The sequence below is a fragment of the Carlito syrichta genome, unplaced genomic scaffold, assembly GCF_000164805.1.
Source record: "Carlito syrichta isolate Samal-C Ts95f unplaced genomic scaffold, Tarsius_syrichta-2.0.1 Scaffold309460, whole genome shotgun sequence".
NCBI lineage: Eukaryota > Metazoa > Chordata > Mammalia > Primates > Tarsiidae > Carlito > Carlito syrichta.
In genome coordinates this window covers 375,255-396,418 of record NW_007253556.1, presented here as the reverse complement: position 1 = coordinate 396,418, position 21,164 = coordinate 375,255, and the positions used below count along the sequence as shown (strand labels likewise).

The following is a 21,164-nucleotide window of genomic DNA, read 5'->3' as shown; positions in this document are numbered from 1 at the left end:
GCTGAAGAAAGGAAATAATAAGGATTGGAGCAGAAGTCAATGTTACAGAATACAGAAAAACAATAGGGGAAAATCAAAAAACTAATTTTCAGAAACGTTAACAAAGTTTATCAGTATGTCTTTTTAAGTGTCTCATCCATATTTTCTTGCTTTTACTTTGCTTTGTTTTCTTATTGTATTTTGAGAAATGTTATAAATACAAAGTCCTTTATGAGATAAAAAAAAAAAAAAGTTAAAAAAAAAAAAAAAGAGAAGTCACAAATTACCAACATCAGGAATGGGAGAGATGGTATCACTACCAATTTTAAAGCTATTAAAAGGGGAAAAAAGAATATTGTGAACAACTTTACACCACTAAATTTTATGACTAGAAAATAAGCAAATTCATTTAAAGACACAAAATACCAAATAGTAATAACTCAAGAAGAAATAGGTAATTTGAACAGTCCTCTATGTATTAAGAAATTAGAGTTATAGTTTAAGCCACTCTATTCTCAGATGGCCTCACCAACATAAAAGAAAAAAAATACCAATTATGCAAACCTGTTCCAGAAAATTGAAAAGGTAGGCATCCTTCTGAACTTATTTTATGAAACTAAAATTACCCTAAAACCAAAAACCAAAGATATTACAAAAAAGAAAAGCACTGACTAACGTCCCTCATGAACAGATATGAAAAATTGTAAAAGTATTTTAACAAATTAAATTTTAAAATATATGAAATAGGAAATACATCATGACCAAACCAAGTTTATCCCAGTAATGCAAGATTGTTTTAGCATTTGAAAATTAATCACAATATTAACAATCTAAAAATAAACTCAAAACTTATGATCATCTAACAGATACAGAAAAAGCATTTGACAGAATCGAATACCTATTCCTGATTCTTTTAAAAAAAGATCAGAAAACTAGGAATAAAAGGGATCTTCTTCAAACTGATAAGGACATCTATTTAAAAAACACTACAGCTAATATCACATTTAATGATGGAAGCCTTCATGATTTTCCCTAAAATCACAAATAAGACAGGGATGTCTGCATTTACTACTTCTGATCAACAAAAAGCATTTTGTTCCTTGTGACCTTGAGTTAGGCAAATCGTTCCTTAGGCATGAGACCCAACGTGTTTTTCAAAACACACAAAAATGGTGAAATGGACCTCATCAAAATTATTAATGTCTGCTTTTCAAAGGCACTGTTATCAAAATGAAAATTGAAGACATGAGCTGAGAGAAAAATGTTTACAAATCACATATCTCATAAAGGACTTTGTATTTATAACATTTCTCAAAATACAATAAGAAAACAAAGCAAAGTAAAAGCAAGAAAATATGGATGAGACACTTAAAAAGACATTTTACTAAAGAACATACATGGATGGCAAATGAGCACACGAAAAAAAGCTGAACATAGTCAGTCATTAGGGAAATGCAAACTAAAGTCACAATGAGATACCCCTGGACACCTAAAATAGCAAGATTGACAGTACCAAGTGTTGGTAAGGAGGTAGAACAGCCAGAACTCTCATATGCTCTACTGGGAATGTTAAATAGTACAATCACTTTGGAAAGCAATATGGTAGATTCTTAAGAGTTAAACATACACCTTTCATAGAGCCAGCCATTTTATTCCCTATGTATCCTCCTAAAATAAATGAAGATATATGTTCATAAAAAGATATACCGATAAATATTCATGATAGGTTTATTTGCCATAGCAAAAAATCTTGGGAACACTTTAAATGTGCAGCAAAAGGTAAATGGATAAACAAATATTTCATTATATACACAATGAAATATTACTTATCAATAAAAAGGAAGGAACTAATGATATATACTGCAACAGTAATGAATCTCAAAATAATTTGACCGAGTGATAGGAGATACTACAAAGAAGTAAATGATGTAGGATTCCATGTACATAAGTTTCTAGAAAATGCACATTAATCTATAGTGACAAAAAAAGATCAGTGGTTGCCTGACCAGATCAGTGGTTGAAATGGGAACAGGAAGGGACAAAGATACAAGAGAACATTTGGGAATATAATAGATAAGTTCATTATCTTGCAAGTGGTGATAGTTTATTTCATGGACATATATGTGTCAGAACTTGCCAAATTGTACACACTGAACATGTACAGTTTATTCTGTGTCAATTATATCTCATAAAAGCGTGTGTGTGTGTGTGTGTGTATGTGTATTTAAATATGTATACATATTTAAATTAGAAGTTGCAGTGAAAATAGAACTCACAAATGTATACTTTTCAGTCTTGTGGGCTAATTTTGGGGCAGATCTGCTTTGGAAATTATGGTCCCTGAAATAAATGTGGCCCATCAGAGAATATATTCTAGCTTTAGTTAAATTTAAGTAAAAACTATAATATGAATGGTTCATGTAACTGAATTTTAAATTAAAAAAGAGTCTGAAGTAACCACAGTTCAGTCCAACTCATAACATAATAAAAATAAGCTAGGCAGCGGTTAGTGATGGTGCAAATGGTGACATAAATGGGAGTATAAATCAGTGCAACTTTCTGGAAAACAGTGTGGAAGAAGCCTCAAAATGTGCATAACTTTTGACAGTACTACTTTTAGAAAATATTTAAGTATTAAAGATGTGAGCAAATATTCAGAATACTCAAAACTGTATACTATAAAATATAAATAGTAACTACAGGCCAGGCACAGTGGCTCAAGCCTGTAATCCCAGCACTTTGGGAGGCCTAGGTGAGAGGATTGCCTGAGTACAGGGGTTCTAGACCAGACTGGGCAACTTGATGAGACCTTGTCTTTACAATAAATCAAAAAATTAGCCGGGTGTGGTGGTGTGCATCTGTAGTTCCAGCTACTTGGAAGGCTGAGGTGGAAGGATCGCCTGAACCCAGCAGGTAGAGGCTGCAGTGGCCGTGAGCGTGCCACTGCAACCCAGCCTGGGCTACAGAGTGAGAAGCTGACTCAAAAAAAAAACAGTAATTACACGAACTGTCTAAAAGTAGATGCTCGCATAGAAATATAGCCATACAGTGAAATACAATGCACATTAAACTGATGCTCTAGAAAGATCTTGAGGAAGGTTTTTTGATAGGTAAGGGTAAAAATAAGCTGCAAAAGGATTTGATGAACTTGTACTAAATTGCTTATAAATTTATATTTCCATGTGTAGAATATGGATGTATGCCTCATTAACAGCAGTGATCGCTGAGCTCTGACACTTCTCTGTAGTTTCCAAATCGCTGCCATAACAGAATTTTTTCTTTTTTTTTTAGTCAGAAGAAAAATTACATAGGGTGGTCCTTCCTTAAGCAAGGGGTATGCTTTAGCCGTGTCTGATCACATATGATTAATCAGAGGGGATCATTGTTTCCAAGAGTAGTTTGGTGCATAAGTTCCTTTTGCGTTTTGTGCATGTTTCAGAGGGAAGGGAGATAAAGAGGGTGACATAAAAATATTTCAGAGATTTACCTCCTAGTTTGGTTCTGCAGGTCATTGCTGTGCCTCTGAACTTATATTTGAGGCTTATGACAAGAAGACCCGAAGGAGCTGTTTTCATAAGTCACACGTGAAAGGACGGACATGCAGGGCTGTCTTTGTGACACCGAAGATAGCAGAGACACTATCTCAGTTTCATGTGAGACATAGGTGGCTGTAGGGTTTACTCTGCAGGGTTCACCTCTGACTTTGTGTACTGGCCACTGGTGCCCCTTGATGAGCCTGGCAGTGGAGGTGGGCAGAACTTGGAGATCACTGCCAGCTAGACAAGCACATTGAGGGCTGGCTCATGAAGCACTGAGATGCTCCTGAAGGTGTCCACAAACAAAGGGCACAGATTTAGGAGAGAGCAGAGACAGCAGCCATCACCCCAAACACTACAACCATCACAGCCTTCTCAGCCACAAACTTCATGCATCTGGAGCCTCAGTTATGCCCAATGGCTCTGGAACCTTCAGCTAAGACATTCACAAACTACCCAGGTGCACACACTTTATTTTGGCATTCAAGCCATTGCAATTTGGGTACACGGAATGTTAATTAAGATAGGATAGGTTGAAGGGAAAGGAGGTCATGTGCAGGAATTGCCCCTCTTTATGGAGACGCGAACCTGCCGCAGAACAAGATGCTCTTGGTTACATGATGTCTGATGAAGAAAAGGAAAGGATGGTCTGCACAGAATTTTGGTTCTATTCTAACGCACCGGGAATTCCTGACCACTGCGGTGGCTGCAGCTGCCTCTGTACCTTCCTCATTGACCTCCACAAAGCACTTGTGGGCAACCTTGGACACAGGAACATTCTTCTTAGTTGACATTCCAGAAAAGTTGGCCTTGGCTTCGTCAAAGGCGTCAGTCATTCCTAAATGTCGAAGGTAAGGCTCCAAGTCATAACTCTCCTCTAGCTTTAATCTGGGAAGGAAAACTTGAACTTTACTCTTTGTCAGCTTTTCTGGATCTGTCCAGGCTCTGAACTTCTCATATGTAATTGCTTTTTCCACCTGGAATGGCATAGAGTTAAATCTTAAAATCTAGATGACAATATCCTGGTGCCCACACCCACTTATTCCTCCCTCCATGACATGCAACTACATAGTGACTTCCGATTTAAAAACACTACAGATATTTTCTTCTTAGAAACACAAGATTTTCCTCAAAATTCTCTTTTCCCTGTCTTATACATACGAGAGTAAAAGAGCTAGAAAATACCTGAGACATGCAAACATTTCATTCTATTTTATTTTATTTATTTATTTTTTGAATGTTTAGTATATGAAAATTTATTGGTGGTGGTAAAAAATAAGACAGTATCTAAAATACTTGTACTAATACTTATTATGGGCCTATTTAACACTTCTGAGGCTTTATTTTAATATAACATAACTTAAATAACAAAATGAAAGTATATATCAGTGGTTCTATTATTCTTCTGGGACTGTCAATACCAACTTATGGAATTATGTTATCATAGTAATTTCTGAAGCTCTGAATTTACATCTGTTTCTATTCCATTAAGCAGACAGCTAACAGTTTGAGTTAACTATTTGGTACAAAATAATTTCACCTGATTTTTAGTGAGATTAAGAGAGTCATGGTTTTCTTAATAAAAGGAATAATTTTGAACTGCTTACAGCTAGAATTTCACAAGATGGCAAGGGGTTGATTTTGAGAAAATAAAGATTGTGAGAAAATATGAGAACAAGTTTTATTATTGGTGTATCACGCAGTACAACTACTTTATGAACTGTTGACCAGTCATACTGTCAAGCAGATTTGGGGACAGGCCATTTTTGGGAGAAGTGCTAATGTTAATATAAATTCATCTTCATCCGTTTTTTGTTTTTTTTTAACACACATTACCAAGAGCTTATTCTATGGCAGACACTATGCTAGATGCTGGAGACTCAAAGAAAGGACAGAACCTACCTCCACAGAGCTTACCCACAGAGCTTGCCCATACACATGTTCAACAAAAAGACATGCCACAGTGTTCACCCAGCACTCCTTGTCACAACCCAGAAAGGGAAAATCCTCAAATGCCACTTGGCAGCTCAGCTTTGAAAAGTAAGCTCAGCTAGCTTCTGTAGAAACTCAGACTCATTGCCCAGGGCTCACCACGGTGAGATCGGTGTTGTCATCAGGCAGCAGAATGACCATGCTCAGTTCCTCCTCCATATAGGGCAGCTCCAGGACCTGGGTATGCACCTCGTCTACATACCCCATGTTAAATTTAGCATGCTTAAACATCATCTGCACTGTCTTTTTCTCCTAATAGAAACATGACATTAAAATGAGATTACTGAAAAACGAGCACAATTTACTAAAAGTACAATATGTCTAACTCCCAGAACCCCTTGGCACGTATAAAATAATTCTTATTTTTGCATATTTACATTGATAAATGTAAAATCTTCATGAATAATCTTACTATTGACTAGAACAAGCTCTTGTACCAGCAGATCAAATATTACCGGGTAAGAGAAAGTCTGGTGAATGTACAAAGACATAAAACTCCATATTATTTTTGCAAGATGTTACATTTGCTATTTTGAGAAGATTCATACTGAGGCATTCTCATGGACCTTATAACTAAAAAATATTTATCCAAGTTAGGAGTAACATTAACTAATATTCAGGCCCTTGAGGTGAAGGATCTGGTTAGAAAAGATGTATAGGCAATAGGAAGTTATACTCTTATTCTGAAAAGCTCTCCAGTGATATAATTGGTTTGATGGCTTTGGTTTTCTTGGGAAGAGAACCTTGACAAGATGTGTAAGGTCAGTCATTCTTAAAGCTTACATCAAATGTATTTTTAGCTTTCAAATCTTTGTGAAATATGCTATTATGAAGGTTACTGATGGAGCTACCAACTATTGACCCTAGCCATTATCATATGCAAAAGGGAAAGCAAAAAAAAGGTTTTAAAGTTAGCCTTAATATCTGCTAACATTTTTTCTTGTACTCGGAATTGTATGGCCTTGAATTTTCAGGCAAATAAATAGGCATAGTTGCCACTGACATGACAAAAAGGTATCTAAGTAAACAGAGACAATTATAATAATACAAATGTAATTCCAGGCTCAGGAGAAACTTTCTTTCAATCCGAATCATATGGCCAAAGATGGAAAAACAAAGCTATCGATATTAAAATTATTTTCGTTTCTCTCCTTCTCCCCCTAACTAATGATATTCAGAAGCCATTACATTCATTCAGATAGTTAAGAATCAAGATAGGGTCAGGCTCGGTGGCTCAGCCTGTAGTCCCAGCACTTTGAGAGGCCGAGGCAAGTGGACTGCCTGAGCCTGTGGGTTTGAGATCAGCCCAGGCAACATGGCAAGACCTTGTCTCTACAATAAATAAATTAAAAAAATTAGCCGGGCATGGTATTGGGCACCTGTAGTTCCAGCTACTTGGAAGGCTGAGGAGAAAGATCGCCGGATCCCAGCAGGTCGACACTGGGGTGGCTGTGAGTGTGCCACTGCACTCCAGCCTGGGCAACACAGGAGACTCCAACTCAAAAAAAAAAAAAAAGAATCAAGATAGGCTAAATAAGTTATTTATATCTATATTTTCCATTCATCATCTTTCACATCTTATTACTTTAAGAAAATAGCATTATGTCTGAGAAATATTTTCCTACCTCATTGGTTTTAAAGGGCATTCCCCTTGTATACTTTCTGTCAAATTGCTCATTCCACTTTCCTTTGAAATAGATGGCATTCACAAGCACCAACTTTGTCAGTGAATTGACTGTCCCAGCACTCAGCACCTCTGAAATCTTACCTGTAAAGAATATGAGAGAAGTTTATAGCAATTCAGGGAAAAATAAACAATCCTTAAAGAGAAATCCCCTGACACATAAAGCCGTGATTTGGTTGAAAGTCAGGTTGGAGTCTTGTCTTTCTGATGAATTGTGGTGGTGGTGTTTAGCTGTGCGGTCACACACAGTGTATCATTTGTCCTTAAAAATCTTGAAGTAGGTCGGGAAACTATTGTTTTGTCCTCAACTGACAAATATAGAAATTCAGGATCAGAACATTTGCCTGACTTCTCCAGGTTTACACAGGTGGTAAGTAGCTGAGCTGAGAAAACAAGCCAAGAGTCTTGATTCCACCTATGGAGCTCTTGACCTTGGCCCTATCACATCTCACCTGCACTACTACTGGCATTTGAAGCCAGACAATTCTTTGTTATGGCAACGGTTCTGTGCACTGTAGAATGCTTATCCAGTAGCACTCCCTCCAATTGTGATAACAAAAAGTGTCTTTGACCATTGTCAAATGTCACCTGAAGAACAAAACCATCCCTGGTTGAGGATCACTGCACTATGCCAATCTTCACATCTCTTTTAGATAAGAAAAGGCTTCCCAAGGATGGGGGAACTCAGACCAGTCAAGGAAGGCGAGCTACCTGAAAGGAGGGAAGGAAGCAAAGGGATTGGAGGTTGAAACTGAGCGGCTCAAATTGACTTGTCCAATGAGGGGGGAACAAGGTGATCCTCAAGATCCCTATCAGCTCTAATATTCTGGGGGGGAAAAATGTAGGTGGTCGGCCTAAGGGAAGAAAATGTGTGAATAGCCCCGAAGGAAAAGTGATAGGTATAGGAGGGTAAGGTGTAGAGAAATGTCTAGGTTCCTCAGATCACTTAGTACTGCTGGATCAACTGAAGAGTGAGAGACCACCAGACGGATGTGTGAAAATGTGAAAGGCTCTTCCTTTCCCATTGTAATTATTCTATCAGCTTCCAATGTAATCGTAGCATTGCTTCTGCCTGAAACACAGGAGAGGTGCCATAAAGATCGGACGGATGGAATAACGACTGCTAGTGTGGCACTTGAAGTAAGTGACTTAATTCTTCCATATTTTAGAAGTAGTTAAATCACTTGGTAAGTATTTAGGGTGTCTAAAAGCATGCCCCCTCCCTTTTTGTCTCCATGCTCAAGTCAAGACCTGGCAGAAATACTGCTGGTGGGAGGGAGGGCGGCCTGGGCTGGAACTGTGCAGGTTTCACATAATGTGAACCTCCAAATGTATATCAAATCAGAAAAGGTCATGTTCTGACAGCAATTGTAGCCAAAGTCAAGTTAAAAAAAAGGGAGAGGGCTGTAGTGAGCTGCTTGCATTGCTGCAGGGAGATAACAAGATAATATGATATGCTGCTGCATCTAAGCTGCAACCTCATTGAATGTCATTCTTTCTAAAACATGGAAGGGTGCCTCACTCCACCCCACCTCCTAGCCCATCCCCCCCCCGCCCCCCACCCCCGACACACAGAAGAGAAACAGGGCTCCAAAGGAGAAGCATTTTTCAGGGTTTTTTCAGCATAGTCCAGAGGGGAGTAAATCTGAGAACTTAACATTAGGTTCAAGTATTTTTTTTAAAATCACTGCTTCATGATCTCATAAGCCAAGAGAAATGACAGAATTGCATTGCTGGCCCCAAACCCTGGGAAATACACACAAACAGGACTCTGGAACCGGGTCACAGTGGTAACACTGTGGAGGTCTCATCCCAGCCAATTCCAGTCTTGTTGTTTCACAATTCCAAATCTACTGAAATGAAAATTCTTACCTTCAGTCCTTTCTGTCACCCAGTCATTTATATGTTTCCTGCAGTCTTCAGAATCTTTGGCAAAGGACAATTCCTCCAGCTCTGCCTGATAGAACTTCTGACAAGATTCCTTAAAGGCCTGCAGACACAAAACACTGAATTTGGTCTTTTTTTGGCAAAGGTTTTCACAACTGCAAAAGCATTTTTCTCTTACCACTTTTTCTATCATAAATGCTTGCACAAGTCACTTTGCACTTTAAGATGTATTCATACAATTAACAAAAATGTGTGGCCACCTACTTGTGCCCGGTATTATGTAAGGTGCTTGACTTAAGGGGGCCCACAGTCAGATAAAAGAGGCAGCAGAACCACCCAGATACTTACATATTTTACGACTGTCACTAACCATGCACAGAACAGCCCAGAAATGTCCTTGCCAATCACTCTGCATTGACTTGAATTTTTTGTTTCCCCTACTAGGCAGTCTAACTCTTGTAAACTAGAAAAATAAAATGTCTCACACATCTTAATAATTTGGGGTTTATTTTTGCCGAAGTTTTAAGACACGCTGGGGAAAAATAAACACAAATCACAGGAGTATCTGTGATCTGTGCTTCTTCCAAAGAGAGATTTGAAGACTTCAGATTTTAAAGTGGAAAGAGTGAAAAAGAAGGGAAGGAGGAAAAAAAGGTAAAAAGATGAAGAAGTAAGTAATGAGAAAAGAGGTTTACATTTTTGTGAAGGCTTTGGGTCTATGCTCTGTGAGTTTTACATTTTACATATGAAAGAGGGGGTAGAGAAAAGTCAATTATGTGTTCACCTCATGGTCCATGTACATTTCACATTCAAACTTACAAGGTGACAGTAACCATAACTGGTACAAAGATAAATGCATAGACAAACAGAACAGAATAGTGATCCCAGAAATAAAGCCATTGACCTACAACCTACTCATTGTAGACAAAGTCAACAGAAACAAACGCTGGGGGAAGGACACCTTATTCAACAAATGGTGCTGAGAAAATGGACTAACCATATGCAGAAGATTGAAGCTGAACCCTTACCTCTCTCCATCTATCAAAATTAACTCAAGATGTATTAAAGACATAAACGTAAGACTTCAGACTATAAAAGTCCTAGAAGAAAGCCCAGGAAATGCTTTTCCTGGCCCTGGCCTAGGCAATAAATTCATGACCAAGTCCTCAAAAGCAAATGCAGAAAAAACTAAAATAGGCAAGTGAGATCTAATTAAACTAAAGAGCTTCTGCACAGCAAAAGAAGCCCTCAATAGAGTAAATAGACAACCTAGAGAATGGGAGAATATATCTGAAAACTATGCAACCCACAAAGGCCTAATAAACATTCAGAATTGATAAGGAACTTAAATGAATCAACAGGAAAATAACAACTCCATTTAAAAAGATATGAACAGACAGTCTCAAAGGAAGACATACAAATGGCCAAAAAATATATATACATGAAAAAATGCCCAACATCACTAATGCAAATAAAATCCACAATGAGATACCATCTCGCACCAGTCAGAAGGACTATTATTATACAGTCAAAAAACAACAGATGTCAGTGAGGTTGTGCAAAAAATGGAACACTCTTGGTGGGAATCTCAGCTAGTTCAGCCCTCGTGGAAAGCAGTTTGGAGATTTCTCAAAAAACTAAAAATAGACTCAACATTTGACCGAGGAACCCCTCTATTGAGTATATACCCAAAGGAGCATAAATTGTTCTCCCAAAAAGACACCTGCATTCATGTGTTTATTGTAACACTATATACAATTGCAAAAACATAGTACCAACGCAGGTACCAATCAACAGTGGACTGGATAAAGAAAATGTGGTACTTATGCACCATGGAATACTGTGTAACCATAAAAAAAAAATCATGTCCTTTGCAGCAACATGGGCATAGCTGGAGGCCATGATTCTAAGTGAATTGTCATAGAAACAAAACACTAAATACCACATGTCTTCATTTAGAAGTGGAAGCTAAACACTGGGTACACCCAGGCATAAGGATGGGAACAACAGACACTGGGGACTCCTGAAGGATGGAAAGAAGAAGCGGGGTGAGGGTTGAAAATCCATCCATTGGATATGGGCCCAAGAGAAGCCCAAACCTTACCATCACACAAGATACCCATGTAACAAACCTGCACATGTACTCCTTGAATCAGTAAAATAAAATAGAAACAAAGCAATTTCACTCACAACTGCATTAAAGTGATAAAAGTACTTATAAGCAAACTCACCAAAAGGGAAAAAAAAAAGAAAGAAAGATAATGTAAGCACAAGGAAAGAAAGGACTAGATCCAACAGAACTCTGCTTCAGGGCTTGCTCACCGGGGGATATGTATTCAGAAATATTTCAGGGCCCGCCCACAACAAATGCTCCTGTGAGCACTTGGTGTGAAAGACCATCTAGGGTGGCATGTAACTCTGCATCAAAGCAGCCACCCATCTGGGAACAAAACAGAAGCAGATTTTTTTGTGCATGTGACTCAGTTCTCAAACTCAACTTTCCCCCTGGACTTTGTAACTTTGGGGTGCCCAGATGCTGCTATCTTTCACACTTTCTTACTTATTTTTGTCTCACCAGCACCAACCATAGTGTTTAAAATGTGTTTGCTGAATGATACAGAGGCCCCATAGGGAGAGCAGATTGTTAAAATGCGTGCAGCTCTACAAGTTGACAAAGAAGGAAACAGCATTTGGATCTGGGTCACCATGGCTGATTGGGAGAATACGAAGCAAGGAACATCCTCCAGGGAGAGAAGTAATGGGCCTGGATCATAGTGTATGTGCAAGTGAGCTGTGTGTGTGTGTGAACATGTATGTGCATGGGTGTATGACTATGTGTGTGCGCATGTGTATATGTTAGTGCTGGTGCAAGTGTGTAAACTGTGTGTGTGTGCACATATGTGCATGTTTGTATGTCTCAGCATGTGTACATGCAGGTGTGTGCCTATGTGTTTGTGTGTTTCAGGGAGGGGATTAGGGAAAGCACAGTAGGAGATAAGCCTTGAAATGTCAGTTTGGATCCAATCAGAAAAGGCCTGTGCTTCATACATTAAAATTCAGATAACTCATCCCAATAAGACCTAGCTCCATGCCAGGATTGATAGTTCACATCTGTAATCTCAGGACTTTGGGAAGCTGAGACAGGAGGGCTTCTTGAGCCCAGGAGTTCAAGACCAGTCTGGGCAACATAACAAGATTCTGTCTTTACAAAAATAAAAAAAAATTAGCCAGGTGTGGTAGTATGCGCCTGTCCCAGCTAGTCGGGAATCTGAGTGGAAAGATCACCTGAGCCCAAGAAATCGAGATTGTGGTGAGCCATGATCATCCCGCTGCACTGCAGTCTGGGCAACAAAGTGAGACCACAGCTAAAAAAAAAAAAAAAAAAATGGCTTCAGATATGATATGGCTGGCAATTGGCTCCCATTCTCTGCCTATTTCCTCTTCTCAAATATTTTGATTTCTATTGAAGAAAGAGAATGGAGGGAAAGAGGAACCAAGAACTGAGAAAAGTAGAAGTTGGTTCCCCGTGATGAATCTCACCAAAGGTAGATAAGACCAGGATAGGCAATTTCCAGGGGACAGAACCCACCAGCCTCCAGGACAGGAATGTATTTGAGTCTGAGATGAGAACCCTCGGAACTCTGAGCCAATAAGAAGGCCAAACTTGCTGAGATCATTTGATTAATTTCAAGATAGCATCATCTTGCATATTATATGGCACAATGTTTTGAAACTCACTGTATTATGGCAAGATTTGACTGGACTAGGGGACTTTAGAATTATAAGCTCAGGTAAACAAAAATTACTCAGCTTTAAAACCTCAGTTTTATAAATGAATTTTCATTTTGGAAAGACTATTCTGGCAGAAGTGTAGATTTATGAGACAAAGGAAAGGACCAGGATGGACTTGGAAAGACCAATTACGAGCAATTAATAATAATGTAGAAGATACAGTGAGAGTCTGGACTCAAAAAATGTCCATAGTGATTCAAAAGAGGAAACAGGCAGGGCACAATGGCTCACATCTATAATCCTAAACTTTTTAAGAGGCAAGGTGGGAGGATTGCTTGAGCCCAGGAGTTCAATACCAGCTCAGGCAACTCAGCAAGACCTCATTCATACAAAAAAATTTTTAAAAAATTAGCCAGGAATGATAGCACACACCTTTAGTTCCAGCTACTCAGGAGGCTGAGATGGAAGGATTGCCTGAGCCCAGGAAATTGAGGCTGTGGTGAACCTTGATCATGCCATTGCATTCATTCTGGGCAACAGAGTGAGACTCTGACTCCAAAAAAAAAAAAGAGTGGGGGGAGGGGATTTAAGAGAACTCGAGAGTCCATCTCCACAGGAAGCAGTCCAGCAACCAAGAACACCAAGAACAAGACTGGGGAGGAGAATGTGGAATGTTGTGAATGTAGAATGCTGTGAATAATGTGGTCAATCAGGGATAGGGAAACAAGGAAAGAAGCAGGAGTGGGTGCAGAAAGCTGGAAGTACTGATGGTGACGTCGGGAGGAATGTACCAGGAACAATTTTTTATTTTTATTTTTTGAAAGCAGGATTTATTAGGAGGACAGAAAAGCTCTCACAGTGGGAGGAGATCCAAGGGGGGTTGCCCACCAGGAGCAATTTTAAAAAGACACCATTCAGAATCCCTTATAACATTTAAAATTATAATTACAGAAGTGTAAGTCTAAGCACACGAAAAGGCAGTAGAGTTACACTTTATCCTCTGCTCTTTTGTAGTTTCTATCTTACTTTCAATTTCTTTTTTGTCAATATGTGAGTACTACTTACTGGAAGAAAATCACACGTTTCTTCTCCAAAGAGTCTGTTGGCAGTTCTGAGAAAGTACTGAGTGCCAGTTTTGTTAACTTCACTGAGAAGTGTTTGGAAACTTCGGTGAACATCTCCCTCTTTGTTCAAACAAAGTGCCTGAGGATAGAAAACAAAGCCAACTGTTAACACGGCCATTAGACTCCCTGAAAGAGCTATCTCCAAACAACTGTCAGTACTGAAAGACCACACAGCATCCTATCTTAAAAGGTTTGACTTAATTGTCTAGCACAGACCGTCTCAACCTGGCAGTACAGTAATTAACCTTTGCCGCCAGATACTTGGTTGTGAGGGCTGGCCTGTGCATTGATGGAGGTTTTGCAGCATTTCTGACCTTTGTCCACTAGATGTCAGTAGCACCTCTCAGTAATGAGAACTAAAGCTGTCCAGAGCGTGCCAAGTGCCCCAGGGAGGCAAAAGTTTCCCCCGACTCCCAGGTGAGAGCCCCTGGTCTAGCAGATTTATCCATGTCAGCAAGGCAGTATGCGATAACGCAGGAGGGAAGCAGAGCAGGCAGCTGAGATGACACAGGGAATGCAAAAAAGAGCAAAAATAAAAAATAAAAATGTTTCCTATGCAATTTTACAGAAGTCCTCCAGACCAGATTATGATTCAAACGTCTAGTCAGAATGAGAATTAAGGTTGTTTCTGTATCTCCCAGTTACCTCTAATCCAAAGCCTCTGTCCTGGAGGCTTGGAATGAGTTGAAAGAAACAGCCACAGGGGATCTTTATTGGGGTTCTTAGATGCACTTAGAGATCATCCACACAACCCTGATATTAGTGACAAAATGATGTTCATATGGCAATTTTTCTGGAACATTTTTCACCAGATGGTCAAAGTAACATCCCTAAAGGATCATCTACAATTTTGTTTGTATACAATTTCTCTAAATAACTCCAGAAGATATAAGTCCAGGTTTCGGTTGCATTCTTCTTCCACTGATGCACAATCATACACTAGAAAGAATCCATTGAATGAAAAGCTCACTTACACCGCTGCATTTCTATTTAAAATAGAGTGCTAGCAAAATTTTAAAATTTAATAAGGTTGGAATTTTTGGCCTTCTTGTGGGGCAGAATTATAATTTGCCTCACTTAGCAAAGATTCGATTTCACCGGAATGTATTCATGATGTGACCTGCAGAAAATAATTTTGTAACTTGATTTCTTGCATAGACACCAGAGGAGATGACCAGTCCTGCACAATTCACTTTCCACCCAGGTCAGTTCCTTCTCCATCAATGATGTCCCCAGACACATCAGCTTTCATCAGCTGGAGTGAAAATATGGAAAGACTAGTTCTATGGAAGGATGAAAAAAGCATGTGTTGTCCTTCCTTTGTGATCAACGCACATACCTCTGACATCTGGGCTTCAGTGTTTCCTTTTGCCCCCATTAAGACCATGGCCAGGGCAGAGTCGATGCTCAGGGGAGAAAAGAATATATTTCGTGAACTGTCCTCTTCACCCAACATTTTTAGTAAGCTGATGGCAAAAGTGCCATTTGCTTCACAGAGATCATCCATCGGGGAAGGCCTGGATCAAAGGTATAACACAGAGGCACATCAATCAAGCCCTCCTGTTACCACACTGCCTTCATGCCCTAGTTGGTGGTCATGGATAGGTGAAATAATCTCACTCTAAAGACATTCACTCCTCATCCTCGAAACCTGTGACGACAGTATCTTATCTGGCAATAGGGACTTTGAAACATATCTCAAAACAACTGAGTTGTTTTGAGATATGTAGATTATCTTGGATTATCCGAGTGGGCTTAATGAAATCAGAAAATGTCCTCACAAGAGGAACACAAGAGGGGCAGAGTCAGAGACGACAGAAGCAGAGGTCAGAGTGATGCAGGGCCACCGACCAAGGAATGTGGCCATCTTAAGAAGCTAGAAAAGGCCAAGGAACATTTTCTCATACAGCCTCTGGTGGAAAAAGAAAAAAATCATAGCTCTTCTGTGCCATTTTGGACTTATGACCCCAAGAACTGTATGACAATACATTTGCGTTGTTTTCAGTCATGAATTTTGTGCCAAGATGTTAGTGCACCAACTGGAAATGAAGGCACTGGCTTATCTGCAAAATAGTTTATTGCAGTGCCTATGACTGGGACCCCTCTTAGCAACAGCAGGGCAGACACACTCCAAGTCCAGCTTACTACCTCGCTTTGTGTAACAGTGGCCAATACATCTTGATGCCAGGTACTGTTCTCAGCACTTTTCATGAAACACCTCATTTAACCCTAACAATAACACGCTGAGGTCAGTGCAGTTCTCATCCTGCTTTAGTGAAGAGAAGACAAAGTGAGATTTTATGGTTTGTTCATAAATGTCTGTAACCCATAGTTTGGTTCCAGAACCCGAATTCTTGATCGTTACACAAAAGCCCCCTATTCCTGCTAATTCTCTATCACTTTGTGTCACTAACATAATTTATAAAGAATGTTTTAAGAATTATAAATAATTATTTGAAAATAAAAATTACCTTTCTGTCATGTTTGGGAAAATGGCTAGATAGATTTCACCAGATTGGAGGGTTTGTTTGGGATAGTCTGACCTAAAATACAGGTACTGAAAAGACAAAAGATTTACTTTTCAGTGTGATTCCAAAACCATGTCCCATTTTCTACAAGTCGCTGAAACTGGATTAGGGAATAGCAAATAACCCATGGGCACAGGTACAAAATATGAAGCCAAAATCTTATCATCATGTGAGCACTTTGAATCACATGCATTGATTTAGCACCCTTCCTGACCAAGAGGATCTTAATGTTCCTCTCAGCTTAACTAAACTTTAGTCAAGCTAAACTTTACTAAATAAGCTAACAAAAATAGGCCTTGCTTTCCTTTTTCTTAAAGCATTTAGTTTAGAAAACTTGTAATTGTAAATTTTTTATCTGTCCCTATGAGATATAAAGGTTTTAAATGTTTCTTGCCAGTTCTATATCCCAGGGCAGTCTTTCTTAAGAACCTGGGAGCCAGATGTAATCATCAAGAAAGATGGCACCTCTCTTAACCAGTGTCTGTGGAAGGTAGGAGCCTAACTTAGGTAGGTATCTTGCTTCAAGTGGTAAAAGTTGTTATAGCTTGCTATTTTTTTTTTTGTTTTTTTGAGTTGGAGTCTCACTCTGTCGCCCAGACTGGAGTGCAGTGGCCACTCCCGGCCACCACAACCTCGACCTGCTGGGGTCTGGCGATTCTTCTGCCTCAGCCTTCCGAGTAGCCGGAATTACAGGCGTGCACTACCACGCCCGGCTAATTTTTTGATTTATTGTAGAGATGAGGTCTCACTGCCCAGGCGGGTCTCGAACCCGCGGGCTCAGGCAATCCACTCACCTCAGCCTCCCAAAGGCGTGGGATTACAGGCTGAGCCACCGAGCCCGGCTATAGCTTACTATTAATGACTATACATTTAGCAAATTATTATAAAATCTTAGAATAACTGTTTATTTTTATTAGACCTTATAAAAACCTGGGTTATTATTTCATGAAATACTAAAGCTCAACAACTCATCTCAGTTTCCTTGAACTACTTTGCTCTTATAATTGAGGACATTTGGGAAAATAAAAGGACAGATCATCACCCCTAATTCAATGACCCTATCAACTACTTTCTTCTATTATCCTCTTTTCCCACAGGCATGTGTATTTTTAACTAAAAAGTTTAAAGCCAAACAAGATAAATAGGTTCCAGTTGGGAAAATGAGCAAATCAGCAAAATGAAAAGTACTAAAAACTCCACCAAGAGAGAGAAACCATCATGAATGAGTTCATTTCTGTAAACAGATGGAGCATTGTCCAGTTTCCCAGTGGACCACAAAGTGATTTTTCACAACACCTTTCCTGGTGGGGGGTTTTAAGAGGGTCTTTCAGATCTTTCAGAGCACAAGAGGAAAGGGAAGTTGAGTGGGTGGGATGGGAGAAGGAAATTAACAACTATATCATCTTCACTATTGTTTTGTTTAAAATATATATGTTATATATATGTTACATATGTTATCTAATATATATTTATATATAATATGTTTATATTATCTATGTTATATATTATATAAGTTATATATATTATGTGTGTGCGTGTGTGTGTATGTGTGTGTGTAAATATGATGCTCTAAATATAGAACAATAGCCCAAGCCAGTACACATTTTGAAAGAGAAGAGACGATTCTTCATCTTGTCTAAACAGGCAAAAGAATGAACTGGACTATTGCAAACTTCTGCTTCTGGTGTCCTCCATCCTTCCTCTTTCTTCATCTAATTTCCTCGTGCTCATTCCTTTTCAACGTCCAGATGCTGGTCAGTTGTATAGTATTTCCCATTAATATCTACCCATAGCAACAGCACAGAGTCACACATGAGTGAACCCCCAGGAAGTGCCTCTGCTCACAACAACAATCAGGCAGGGGCAGAAACCAAGTAACAGAGTGTCTCTTTTCCAGTTTTCCTGCTGCTCCAAACTCATTTGTACAAGCTTCTGACCAAATTACCTTGTCCAGTAAATCTAAATTTAACATAATGTGAAATAATACTTTTAGGTGTCAGTGCCACAATTAGACTGTGCCAGAAAAACACGAGAATGAAAAATTTGTATTTCCAGCCACTCAAATGAATTGGTATTACATCAGTTTTTCTTTTACAGATGAACAAGCAAGGTTAGCAGCAATTCAACTGTAGGATTCAGAAAAGGGACAGAGTCAGCCTCAAAAGCAAGCATTCTATTTCTGAGTATGTGACACCATCCTCAGGGAAGTCTTGAATGTTTGTGTACTCCCTATTTCACTCCCCCATCCCCACACACATTTCCAAAATTGAGGTTATGCAAAGAGCATTTATATAGAACTTTCTCTACATGTTTTGGGAGAAGAAAACAAAAAATCCCTGACTAGGAGACACACAAACAGAAACACATGGTTTCAAGTGATCCTATGTGGTCTATAACGGGATAATTTTCAAAGTGTAACAGGCTAAGAAGTGACTATTTTGGTTATTTTAAATAATCAAAATAAAAATTTTAAAAAGGCTTATTTTTGTCGTTAAGACCAAGCTGAACATAAACTGCTTAAAGTTAAAGTGCACATTGGTTTTCTTTTTCTTCTCTCTCCCACCCCCCTTCACTGCTCTAGGATTGTAATCCCCCTTCTTTTGCATTAGCATGACCTTGTACACTGGTTTGGAAGGCCAATTTATCTAACAAGCTGGTGCTGGAGAAAACAGCTGCTTGTGAGAAATAAAAAAGTTACAAGTCTCTGAAAAGACCTTCAAGAGATAAGAGATAGACTCAATGGAAACTCCTCGAAACCCTAAAAGTATATTCATTCCTTTAAATGTAAATCTCTTCGGTGGTATTCAGTTTAGATCCATGTCTCATGTAATCATTAGTTAGGTCATATGTGAACCAGAACTTGCTAATATAACTAAATAGAAAAGGCTCAGTTCGGGATTGTTTTAAAAAACAAGACTAAATAGTCTAGGCAGTGTTTCATGCCAATAGATGCTGAAAAGACTAAATGCTGATTAAAAAGGAACTTTGGGTATGGTCATGAGACAAGTTGACACTGTTAATCAATAGTTGAAATAGATAAGACATTGCCTATCTTAGCTATAAATACGGAATGTAAAATTTTCCTTGGCGAATAGGTTTTTAGGTCAATAACCAAACCTGACCCCTGATTTCCAGTTTTCCAGCAGGCCAGAATAAACCCCATTTCCTCCCAGCTTCTGCCTCTCTCTTTTTGGTCAGAAGAGATAACAGCTGACTGATTGATCTGGCCATAATAAAAGTGCTACGGAAGTCCATATAAAAGCCATACAACCTCTGAAAAGGGGTGAGAAGGCCTTCCCGAGAAGTTAGCTTTCAAAGGCTAGGCACATTGAAAGAATAAACAACATGACAGTAAAAATACATAAATACATCCATAAATAAAATGTTAGGCACATATTCTACAGCTGGTAAAAGGAGAAACAAATTTTGGGGCTGAGGAGTTGGCAGAGGGACGATTTGTGGGGGGCAGGTCTAGGGGAGCGGACTGGCATCGTTTCCTATGAGCCATCTGGTAGTGAGAAGGGATGGGCTCTTTATGCCAGGTTTAAGAGTTTGAACTTGCGCTTATGACCTGGAAAGCCATGCCTGTTTTTTTTTTTTAACAGATGTCTGAGATGAGTATCTTGCGGCCTTAGAAAGATGACATGGCTCACTGTTTGGTGTAAACAGAGGCTGGAAATCGGCTGTAGACCACCACTACGGACCAGGAGCTGCAGAAAGCTAAGCAAGCATGTGCAATGGAGAAATGGGAACTGGAATTGCCAGGCAGAGTGACTGACTTTTCACATAGGAATGGAGCGCAGCAGGGGTCAGGGATCCTCCCGAGCTTCCTAGCTAAATTCACACCTGAGGTGTGGGTCAAGAAGCGGAAGTTTATAGGAGGAGCCAGGTTGGTAAGGGGAAGCGGATGCGTTCCATTCCAGCTGAGCCTATAACAAAGACAGCCGAGGCATGCTTGTAAACATAGGTGGGGACTTGAAATAAGTAGATACTCCAGAGCCAGAGATTGGGAGCCATCCGCATCGACTCCAGAGAATTCTATGTGAATGGGTTAAACTACTCAAAACGTACTGTGGCGGCACAAGAGAAGTACTTCACCTAATTCTAGGCAATTTCTAGCTGGAGGTAGCAAGTAAAGGAAGAAAAAAAGAGTTGTGATCCAACCATCAGAGATATGCTGGAAGAACAGGGAGGATGTATCCGCCCCCTCTGAGAAAGCCAAGGGAAGAGAGCCTTCTTGTACACACAGCCTGAGGCAAGGAGGGTGCGCCAGAAAGGAAGACAGCCTCCGTGGGGCCCTTTGGGCCTGGGGCGGGCCATCGCTGAGTCCCCACCCTCATGGAACAGCAGCTAGAGGACTGAGGGAGTGTCTGGGAAGTGAGGACCTGATTAAAGAAACCAAAGTAACTACTGCAACTGCGACAGGAAGAGGTAAACATGATTTCTTTAAAGCCGAGGGGAAGCAACCCACGCAAAAGAAAATATGAACGATACAGAAAGAGGAGATGGAGAGGGGGAGAGGGAAGAGGTACAGCCAATAAGCTGCATCGCAGAGGGGGCAGGCGTGTGGGCTGGAGGTAGCCTCCCGAAACCTTGCCCAGGGATCCACCGATTCCAGGCCAGGCTGCAAGAGGCGCCCGGGGCTTTCGTCCGCACCCACGGCTCCTCCTCCTCACTTCCGCGCATCGGTTGCGAACCCGTG

The 21,164-nt window shown here is 39.8% G+C and overlaps 1 protein-coding gene across 1 annotated transcript; it reads right to left on the bottom strand.

The window, feature by feature from the left end:
- Nucleotides 1–3,971: 3,971 nt before the first annotated feature.
- Nucleotides 3,972–15,449, bottom strand: SERPINB8 (serpin family B member 8). The gene is made up of 6 exons (XM_008067267.1): nucleotides 15,274–15,449; nucleotides 13,876–14,013; nucleotides 9,064–9,181; nucleotides 7,133–7,275; nucleotides 5,607–5,759; nucleotides 3,972–4,492 (listed from the first exon to the last, which is right to left on the bottom strand). Exons 1-6 carry the CDS (start codon nucleotides 15,439–15,441, stop codon nucleotides 4,088–4,090), a joined length of 1,125 nt encoding a protein of 374 aa, XP_008065458.1. The 5' UTR covers nucleotides 15,442–15,449; the 3' UTR covers nucleotides 3,972–4,087.
- Between the last annotated feature and the right edge of the window lie 5,715 nt (nucleotides 15,450–21,164).

Excerpts from the sequence above, each read along its gene's own strand:
- SERPINB8 (XM_008067267.1), bottom strand. The coding sequence starts at position 15,441 with ATGGATGATCTCTGTGAAGCAAATGGCACTTTTGCCATCAGCTTACTA. Across the intron at positions 5,760-7,132 it reads TGCCCTTTAAAACCAATGAG|GAGAAAAAGACAGTGCAGAT; the intron begins GTAGGAAAATAT and ends TGTTTCTATTAG. Across the intron at positions 4,493-5,606 it reads ACAACACCGATCTCACCGTG|GTGGAAAAAGCAATTACATA; the intron begins GTGAGCCCTGGG and ends ATGCCATTCCAG.